The sequence below is a fragment of the Photinus pyralis genome, unplaced genomic scaffold, assembly GCF_008802855.1.
Source record: "Photinus pyralis isolate 1611_PpyrPB1 unplaced genomic scaffold, Ppyr1.3 Ppyr1.4_LG2, whole genome shotgun sequence".
Lineage (NCBI taxonomy): Eukaryota > Metazoa > Arthropoda > Insecta > Coleoptera > Lampyridae > Photinus > Photinus pyralis.
The window spans coordinates 2,815,023-2,825,834 of NW_022170403.1; the positions used below are offsets into that span (position 1 = coordinate 2,815,023).

The 10,812-nt window shown below is 39.2% G+C and overlaps 2 protein-coding genes across 3 annotated transcripts; both read left to right on the forward strand.

Annotated features, from left to right (window-relative positions):
* The first annotated feature begins 1,570 nt into the window (after window positions 1-1,570).
* LOC116163088 lies at window positions 1,571-2,557 on the forward strand. Its single transcript, XM_031476933.1, has one exon. It carries the CDS (start codon window positions 1,571-1,573, stop codon window positions 2,555-2,557), a length of 987 nt encoding a protein of 328 aa, XP_031332793.1.
* Window positions 2,558-4,973: 2,416 nt separating this feature from the next.
* On the forward strand, window positions 4,974-10,286 carry LOC116165167. Of its 2 annotated transcripts, XM_031479475.1 has the most exons (3): window positions 4,974-9,744; window positions 9,853-9,996; window positions 10,158-10,203. In XM_031479475.1, exons 1-3 carry the CDS (start codon window positions 5,400-5,402, stop codon window positions 10,193-10,195), a joined length of 4,527 nt encoding a protein of 1,508 aa, XP_031335335.1. In that variant the 5' UTR covers window positions 4,974-5,399; the 3' UTR covers window positions 10,196-10,203. The 2 variants fall into 2 exon arrangements, with proteins under 2 accessions (XP_031335335.1, XP_031335334.1); XM_031479474.1 differs by having other exon boundaries at window positions 9,853-10,286.
* Window positions 10,287-10,812: the final 526 nt, after the last annotated feature.

A 10,812-nucleotide genomic window follows, 5' to 3' on the forward strand; every position in this document is an offset into this window, starting at 1 on the left:
CCCTATATTGATACCTACTTAAGAAACAGTAAGTATTCAATCGAATTATAATAAGTATTCGTAATAAATTCTTCAGCACTGTCTGACAATTAAGTACTTACACAGTTCAAATATAGCTGTCAAAGTCAACGAAAAATCAAATGGAACTTCCGGATTCTCGATGACGCGTCTCTCTAATGTTACGAAGCAACCTTAGGCTATTTGCACACACACCGATTTTGGACGGCCGATTTTTTACCGGTCGTCCAAATTCCAATAGTGAACCACGGAGGGGAACGGGACCTGGCACATACGCCGGCCTCTGATCGGTGCCGGTAAAATGCCGGCGAGCAGCCGGCCACTGCCACTGTATATCGCCGATGCCGGAGAAGCACCGGCGACACAGTGACCTACGTGACTAAATACACGCTTGCACATGCACCGATTGTTTACCGACCGTCCTCAGCAGTTCTTGCAATCGCCATCTTTAATTCCAGCCGAGTGCTCTGTTGATATATAGGACTGCATTGGTAGTGAGTGCTAGTTCGTGCAGTACGTTTTAATTGCGTTTGCTGCAATGGGTGACTTAATAGACAATGATGTCCTTATTTCGTTAGTGGAGGCAAGGCCTGTTTTGTGGGATAAAACTTTGGACTCATTTAAAGATAGGAATCTTACCAGGGATGCATGGAGAGAAGTTTGTTGTGTTCTGAAAAACAATTTTGAGGAGATGGAGAATAAAGAAAAAAATGCATTTGGTAAGTAGTTTCATGTATGTCATATTTTATTTATCTTAAAACTTTGGAATATAATATATGGCTAGAATAGTAAACAACAATCTCACCAAAGTGAAACTCATGTCATATCTTACTCATTTGCCAGGGAACTGCTCCGATATTTGTTACAAAATAACCGTCCCGGTCACGAACAAAATTGTGCAGAACAATGCACGCTTTTACAATGTCAACTGCAAAATGAGTGTGAAGACCAAACGCTTCGTCTCCAACAAAGTAGTAAGGAACTTTAGGAGATTCTGTCCCCGGCAGGCATTTTTCTTCAGGTAATTGTAATGCGTTTGTCAGTATCGATTGCCAAAGAGTAGATTGCTTGAAAATAGAGGGATCGCAATCTTTGCCAAAGCTTCCAACACTAACATAAATATAACGATATTTTGAATCAGCTACTGCCATTAATACTACAGAGTAATAGTCTTTGTAATTAAAAAACATGGAACCACTTCTTATCGGACAAGTTATGCGAATGTGCTTCCCATCGACCGCGCCTATGCAATGTGGAAAGTTCGCATTTTTTTCAAAATCAGAAGCAAAGTTTGCAAGATAATTTTTAGAGAGTTCAGTTATACACTGATTACTAACCAGATGGCTTGGCATACTTCTTTTACTATTTTCCTTGCAGTAGAAATCCCAACTTTGAAGGAATCGTGTAGGTCCGTAAAGGTGCACCCACTCGCAAGATATCTGAAAAAGAAGGCTTAGTAGCATTATGTAGTCTATTCAATAAATAATGCCAAAATCGGCCTCGTAGACAGAATTTTTCATAAAAATTATATGCATTGTTAGCCCATACCACAATGAGTAAAGAAATTCCATATATAAATCCTTCATTGGTGCCTTATGAAGAGGTTTACAATTCAAAATACTATTTAGATTTAATTGTTACAGGAAAAGAAGTAACAAAGAGATGGGGCAATCTTCGGGATGCATTCACGAAGTCGAAGAGAAAGCTAAAAGAGTCTAAGAAGAGTGGAGCTGGTGCCGCCAAAATTAAAAAATACGTCTACGCTGACCAAATGCAATTTTTAAATAAATTGATCCAGTCGAGGGAAGTTGTAGAAAGTTTGGAAGATAGAACAGACGACAATGAAAACAAAGATGTTTATAATCCACTCGAAGCCCCACTACCCCGCAAAGAGACGATCTGTGAGAACCCCAATCCTAAACCGCAAGAATATAAAAGACGTCGCCGGCCTGACGAGGTTGAGCTAAAAATGATGAAAGCGTTAGAAGAACCAGCACCTAGTCCTCATATTTCGTTTATTCAAGGACTTTTGCCTCATTTGAACAAGTTCGGTGACAGTGAAATTCTTGAATTCCAAATGGGTGTTTTGGAAGTAATTTCTAAAATAAACAACAAACGCCAAAACACTGCTCAACCTCGACCCCAAGTATTTCCACCGCAAACACCTTCCTACTATCCCAATAACAACTATTCTTTCCCGGAGTATCAACAGTTTCCCCCATCACAATCTTATTCCAATCAATTCAGCGCAATTAACAGCTTTCAACCACAACAGCCCCAAACGCATCAGTACCCAAATCCCCAAACCTACCAATTCAAAAATCCACAAAATGCCAATAATATCGATTCAAACCACCAGCAGGCATGCTCTTCGAAAGCACACACACTTGAACGTCAACAAGAACAAACCACTGCACAATACTATCAAGATTTTGGCCACATTTCAGCCGCCACGTCTCCAGAGACAGAGACCTGCCCATCGGCGAGCCCCTCCCCAGGTGGATCTGTGTATTCAGATACTACCTATGACTTTACTTAAATACAACTTGGTTAAAGTTTTATTTACTTTGCAAAGAATATATCAATGTACAATGTAAAATCTAAAATGTACAATAAAATGAAATTAATATTGTGTGTTTATTTGTTCTCCATACTTTCTTGAATGGTTCTTTGTACCCCAAACTGGCAAACTAGGGTTCTTGTGAAAATATTTCCATCAATTTAAAACCATATAATACTATACTTTGCATTGGGGTAAAAAATGACACCCCACTTTTTTTTACGGGAATACACGTTTTTAAGTACCAGGAATCCGAATTAAACAAAATCTCAAAGATGTCGGTCTGTCAGTCCGTCTGTACTCTCATTTTCGGCTAAACGGCTGAAGCGATTGGAACCAAATTTGGACATAGGTATATTCATATTTTTTTTAAATACCTAATTTAGTGCATTGTGTATATACATACGTATTTTATACTTACCTCAATGTTAAAGCAAGCCTTTCTCGTGAAGGAATAGAGTTTCTCATTTTAGTGTTCTGGTGTTGGATTTCATTTTTCAACTTCTCATGGAGCTCGTCAAAGGATGCAATTGACATTCTGAAGAAGTTGAAAAATTTACTGTCATCAAGCCTTAGTTCTTCAAAAAGAGTGTAGAATGTTCCCGTGCGTTCTCTGCTTTGATTGATAGGATGAATCCAGCACTTGCGCTTAATCCTACGGTGCTTTATGCGGCGATACAATAACCACATAGCAACAACTCGTCTAGGTTTCATTATTATTCAATCACCTCGTGACACGACAACAAAGCAATTGATTGTTTGACCGGTAAAAATCCGTTATGTCTGCAAGCACCTGCTATCGATAAAATATCGGCCGATTTTTTGCCGACCATCCAAAATCGGTGTGTGTGCAAATAGCCTAAGTTGTATTTCACACTATCAACGTCCGTCAAAAATCGGTCCGGTACCGGCGCAGTAACGGATGAGTTCTACTTCGATCCGTCACCCCGGGCCGGTGAAAAAACGGATGTCTATTAAAACACATTAAAGCTTATGGACTCGTTCACACTTGTCCGTATTACTTTGCTCCGGTAGGAAATTATATGCAATTTGCTGCAGTCGTTCAGTTTGTGTGGTGCACTTGATTTAAGCAGTTAATTCACGATTCATGTAAACTAGAATAAATGTTTTTAGCGCATTTTCCAACGAAGCTGGGTGCTCCACTTTCTCTGTCCGTCCGTCCTGTCCGAGGCCTTCACTCCTACAGTTTTCAAGATATTAGTTTCGTTCTTTTTGCATTCGGTAGCGTATCGCTCTGGCCACCTGAGTCAAGGAAAATCTTGACGCTTGAACTGCACATGCGAGGCTGTGCAATGTTAATTTTTTATTTATTATTTGATATTTGTCGAGTGAACCGCAATTCTTTGCAGATCTTTGAATTGGTAGTTTATTATCACCTCCTCATGTATGTTAATTTGAGCACATAGACACTCCAACCCATAATTTAATGAAATTTGATTTCGTGAAGGTGCCTATACTGTACTCAATGAGTTGGTTGCGTGGAACGAATCCAATTTTTCAATTATTTTCGGATGTCGATGTCTACGGTTGGCATATTTCCGTTTGCTATACTATCAACGCTACGGGGTGCGGTAGTCGCGTAGTAAATGTAATGCATGAATCTGCTTTCCAATTACTATATGTTTATCGCTACCTGATATCGTCTGTCAAAGTGAAGTAGCGCTAATCGCATAGTCAACGAAGGAACTTCAACGTACTCCGTTGCCTATGTGAAAACCGCAACAACAGCTGTTATTGCGAAAGAAGGAAATGCACGCGTTTTGCCGATGAATGATGAATAGTTCTTCGAAAACTATGATTCACTTAGTGCATATCCAGTACTCATTGTTGTTGCAACGGTTTTGAGATATTGTATTTTAGTTGTTAGTGATAGAATGATGGGTGAAATTGAAGAGGCTTTACAGCGTTTTGATTCCAATTATAAAATCGTAAAAAATGTGGTGGATAGTTACGAAGTTAGAACTAAAATCGGTCAAGAACCAAATTACAATAACTGTCTAACGTGGTTGCGGAATTTTTCAAGTGTCACTCGCACACAGTGGATTGTTAGTTCAGTCATCCAAGGATCAGAAACAGCGTTTCTAGGAAAAAAATGTAGAAGTTTTTTTCTCATCGGTTTTTTAATGTTTTTTAATATGCTGAATCTGAATCTGAGGTTTGCCACCTTGCCAGGCATGAGCTTCTCAAGGAAAATTGCAAAAACCTCATATTTTCGGCACTTTTTCCAGTTTTTTAACTATAACTCGAAAACTAAGCGTTTTTTGGTGAAAACTGTAATGTACCAAATTAAAGTAGACAAAATTTCCTATAAATACGTATAAATAACTGTAAAGTCTGGAACAATCCATAACGTCGTTAGAGGGTGTTAAAAAAATGGAATTTCTTATCTTTTCGCTAAAAAGGTTTAAAAACGTTATTCTTCTAGCTAGTGCCCTACTATCAATTTCGTACACCTCCAAAATGAATTATTTTATGATTACTAGGTATATCCTACTTACATTTCAATAAGGGAAAACGTGAAAAACATTTTTTTTTAAATGCCAAAAACATTTTCCGCAGCCTTTGAATATATTGCTAGGAAGGTATACGATCCTTTATGGATCCATTTACTTAACTTGAAAAACTTCGCTGTATAATATACCATAAATGATAGTAAACATTATTGTACCCCCCTCCACCAACCAAAAACACTACCTGCTGTTTTCCGTCTTCCACTCCATACAGTTTAGTTAGTCTCGTGTAGCGGTGCCGTGCTGTTAATAAAACAATAAAACGAGTGTTATTTGTGCGCTGAAAAATAATGAACATGTCTCGCGAGTGTATAATATGTGACAAATCGTTAGATGATGGAACTCAGACATCTATAGTAAAGGAAAAGGGGTTGGAAGGTTTCATTGAAGCAAGTAAAGGTCGAGAGGATGGTAAAATAGATTTGTTTAATAGATATAAGACTGCTAAAGAGGTTGAGGTTCACGAAAAATGTAGGAAAAGATATACTAATCAAAAATTAATTAATGCTGCCCGTAAGAGGAATACACAAAGTAGTAATTCATCTGCACTTCGCTCCAATATTCCCCAATTCTCATTTAAAACCCACTGTTTTATATGTGGGGAGGAAGTGCCACCAGATTATTCAAACAAAGAAATAAAAAAACCAGCATACCGCCGTAATCCTGTGTACCCTGTGACCCAATTTACTGTAGGTAAAAACATAGAGAGGCTGCTGAAAGATCGAAATGATGAAGTCGGACGTGCTATTTTACTTCGTATAGGTTCAGTGCATGATTTGCCAGCTGCTGATGCTCAATACCATTTTTTATGCATGAAAGAGCTATACCTTCCCAAAAGACAAACAAAAACACAAGGTAGGCCTAGAAATGATGTGGATGAAGAAATGCAATGCATTTTCAATTACATTGAAGATAGTTCTGAAGAATGCCAGTTTACAATTGAAGAACTAATAAATAAGATTGAAAGTGACTGTCGTCCTCACCCAAGAACAGTAAAACAGCGCCTCCTTGAGAAGTATGGCGATGATATATGTATAACAGCCAATATGCCTTATATTGTGTGTTTCAAGTCCACAGGTCACAAGATTATTAATGATTTTTGGTATCAAAATAGGTTGTCAGAGAAAGAAGAAAGGACAAGGATCGTTGAAACAGCAGCTGCTATAATTGTTGAAGATGCACGCTCTCAAGTGTACAATTTGACACAGTACCCTTCATCAGATACTTTTATAGATAATTTGAACGACCTAATTCCAGAATCTCTCCTAGCCTTTACAGATGCTGTAGTAATGAGCAAGAAAAAAGGAAATTTCGAAAAATGGAAGAAGCAATCTCTTGCAATAGCCGACTGCTTGCTCACAGCCATAAGGCCAAAGTCATATATATCTCCTTTGCAAGTGGGCGTTGCAACTTTTTTGTACAAGAAGTACGGATCACGAAGGTTAATCGATGTGCTAAGTTCATTGGGATTTTGTTCATCATACACAGAAGCCGTACGTTTTGAAATGTCCTCTATGTTGGAACCACATCTAACTCTTAGGAAACAAGCACTATCTCAATTTGTTTACGATAACGCTGACTTTAACATCGGAACTATTGATGGGCACAACACATTCCATTCGATGGGTGGCATCATTTGTGTCACTCCAAAGTCGGCTGTTGTCTCGAGTCCACACATCGACCGGTTAAAGGATTTACCTTCAGCAGAAACTATTGGATGTCTCGGAACCCTTCCAGTGAAAGTGTTTGAAAAGACAGGGCCAGGCCTAGCTGCTATTCAAATCAACCCTCTAACTTTAAATTTCAGTCACAAAAGTTTAGTTAGCCCATCTGCATCACACTTGCTGTGGCTCTATGGAAAACATATGAACCGTCTAGGAATTGGTGGGTGGAATGGGTTTATGGAAGACTTAACAAGAAATAAACCTCACGACATTACATATATTAACTGCCAGCCATTCATTAATTCACCACCAAGCGACTATAACACGATCTACACTGCTTTACTGAGTAGTGTTGAAAAATCAAAATCATTAAACCAACAAAGCACTATTGTTACCTTCGATCAGCCACTCTACCTGAAGGCGCGGGAAGTGATTGCAAGTCGTCAGGGAGACCCCGAACTGCAACATGTGATTCTACGGCTGGGTGGATTTCATTTACTGATGTCCTTTATGGGAGCTGTGGGCTTCATAATGGAAGGTAGTGGATTATCGGAACTTTTCAACCTCATTTACGCTGCTGTTAGCACTGAAAAATTGCTGACAGGTCACGCCTATGCAAGGGCTGTTAGAGCACACATGCTGGCTCACAGGACTCTGGCCTCAATAATATTGGAAACAATAGATTTTTCTGCCTCATTTCAATCCGAAATTGAACAAATTTTGTACTGCTCTGATCGATCGGAAATTTTGAGCGCACATGACAAGGATTGTGTTAAGGAGCTTGTTTCAAAATTTAAAGACAAGCTTGAACAATTCACAAACTTAGGGCCCACTGCCAAATTGTGGAGTCAGTACTTTCAAATGGTCACGCTAATTTTAACTTTCATAGATGCAGAGAGAACAGGCAACTGGACTTTACACCTGGAAACCATTCATGACATGCTTCCCTATTTCCATTCCAGTGGACATTTTCTCTATGCGAAGTGCTGCCACCTGTATTTACAGGATATGATGGAGCTACAAAACACTATGCCCCCTAATGAATTCAAAGCTTTTACTTTGCAAGGCGGGTTCACTATTCGGCGAAGCAATAAATTTCGTTGTGGAACATGGAGTGATATGTGCATAGAGCAAGAGCTCATGAAGCATATGAAATCTTCTGGCGGGCTCACTAGAGGTCGTGGTACCAGCGACGCTATTCTGTCAAGATGGACTTTGGGAATGGCAACGTACAGAAAGATTTGCGATGCTGTGGAACGATTTAGCGGTATAGATTTTGCATCATCAGAGCAACATATAGATACTCGAGAATCCTCGCAAACCCGAGACAATATTGATGCAAAGAAAATGATGGAGTGGTTCCACCAACACCCGCCCTTCCAGAAGACAGCTGAGCTCATTTCTTTAAGCACAGGGGTCATGGGTGATGAAAAAATAAATTGCCACTTGTCTAGGGAGGAAGGAGTCAAGTGTATTGACAAAATGTTGGCAATTGCTGGCAACAATTTTGAGTCAGTTAAGTTTAAGCGAAGAGATAGGGTGCTGTCACTTGCCACCATGAAATCTTCAATAATAGTTCATGATCAATCTGTAGTTGTTAATCCAACTACCCTATTTCAACGCATGAGTATTGCTAAAGAGTCAGACGAGGAACTCGAGGAGTTCTTGACATACGAACTGAGCCCCTTTCCACTTGCCCTATTTGACGAAAAGAAAGGTGGTCTAATGAGGAAAGGGACAAAATCGACACTGTACAAAGCTTTTCGAGGAGAACCTGACACATCTATATTGGATAAACATCCCAAATATGTTGTTGACGGTGGATTTCTTCTACACAAAGTTGTGTGGCCTGAAAAGAAGACATTTGGTCAAATTTGTGACAGCTACATTGAATACTTAAAGAAAAAATATACATCAACCGCAGTAGTAGTCTTCGACGGCTACTCAGACGCACAAAGAGGAACTAAACAAATGGAGCGCATGAGAAGATCCATGACTCAGTCAGTTGACATCCAATTCAATGACAAAATGGTGCCCACGGTCCCCCAGGAAAAGTTTTTGTCTAATCCCTACAACAAAAGCAGATTCATTAGCATGCTTCTACAGAAACTGAGTGCATCGCAAATTGACACGAAGCAAGCAAGTGAAGATGCAGACACTCTGATTGTGCAAACAGCCCAATCTCTTGCTGAAGAGCACGAAACTGTTGTAGTGGTTGGTGAGGATGTAGACCTCCTGGTTATTATGATTGGAACCCTGACGTCATCCAATGTATACTTTTTAAAACCAGGAAAAGGCAAACATCTTCCATCTGTTTACCATCCTTCAAGTACCATCGATAAATGCCTGGCAGAACATATACTATTCATACATGCAGTCAGTGGTTGTGACTCCACATCTGCTCTGTTCAAACAAGGGAAAGTCAAGTTTATAAAAACCCTTACAAAGTATCCTGATCTGTCAGTCTACATTCGACAATTCAGAAGCCCACGTGCCACATCAGAAGAAATTTCGGAGGCAGGGGAAAAATTCCTAGTGGCCTTGTATGGCGGAGATCATCGCACTACTTCAATTAATAAGCTGCGTTACAAACAGTATGTGTCATCAGCATTTAAGGTTAGCGGAAATGTAGCGTCCATCCCTCCCACTAAAGCTGCAGCCCAACAACACTGTTACAGGGTATTTCACCAAGTACAGCAGTGGCTGGGGAATATTCAACTACCTGAGCAGTGGGGATGGAAACTTATTAAAGGCAACTTGATTCCCATCACGACCCTTGAGCCCCCAGCTCCAGAGAAGCTTCTGAAACTCATTGCCTGCAAGTGCCAGAAAGGTTGCAAGGGCAATTGCGGATGTATAAGGGTTGGGTTATACTGCTCCAGACTGTGTCTGCATTGTGAAGGAAGATGCTCTAATATAGAAATAATGCTGAGTGATGACGATGAAGACGTTTCACCTGAGAAGCTCGAAGGTAATTTATACTATTGGAAGTAATTATTATTCTAATCTAGTATGTATCCTGTAAATAAGAGACTATACTTGCACAGATCAACATCAAAATATCACAATTTTTTTTTAGTAGAGAGACCAGCGCCTATCCTTCAAGAACTCGAGCAATCCACTGACCAGAAAGGGCTAAAGAGAAAACATTACGTCGCTCCGGAGATACAGCCTGGACCTTCTAAACGGATCATCTGCGAACGCAATGCTGAGCTTTATGCAGGTAATGACTTCTTCTTCTCCATCTTATTTTCAGTTTTATCTTTTTTTTATAAATAATATTAAAGTCTATTGTGCAAAGACATATTAAATTCTGGCCGTAATGGACATGAACGACATTGATTTTATTATAGTTATCTAAAGCCTCCATTTTCGTTGTTTTAGGTGATAATTCTGCAGATGAGGACGCCGACGACGAATGAACATAAAAATTTAGAAAAATAGTGTTTTTGCTTTATTTTTTGTGTAAATAAAAATTTGTTCCAATATGTTTTCTTTTATCAAAACATTATTCCCCTTAAAATGAAAGTAGTACGATTTTGGTTTGGGCTAGGAGGCTCGTTGACCTATAGGCCTCACTCTCGTTTGCCCTTATTGAAATGTAACTAGGATATACCTAGTAATCATAAAATAATTCATTTTGGAGGTGTACGAAATTGATAGTAGGGCACTAGCTAGAAGAATAACGTTTTTAAACCTTTTTAGCGAAAAGATAAGAAATTCCATTTTTTTAACACCCTCTAACGACGTTATGGATTGTTCCAGACTTTACAGTTATTATACGTATTTATAGGAAATTTTGTCTACTTTAATTTGGTACATTACAGTTTTCACCAAAAACGCTTAGTTTTCGAGTTATAGTTAAAAAACTGGAACAACTGCCGAAAATATGAGGTTTTTGCAATTTTCCTTGAGAAGCTCATGCCTGGCGAGGTGGCAAACTTCAGATTCGAATTCAGCAGCCCAAAAGACATATAGAACCAGTGAGAAAAAAAATTCTACATTTTTTTCCTGTAAAAAACCTCTGCTTACTGGACTA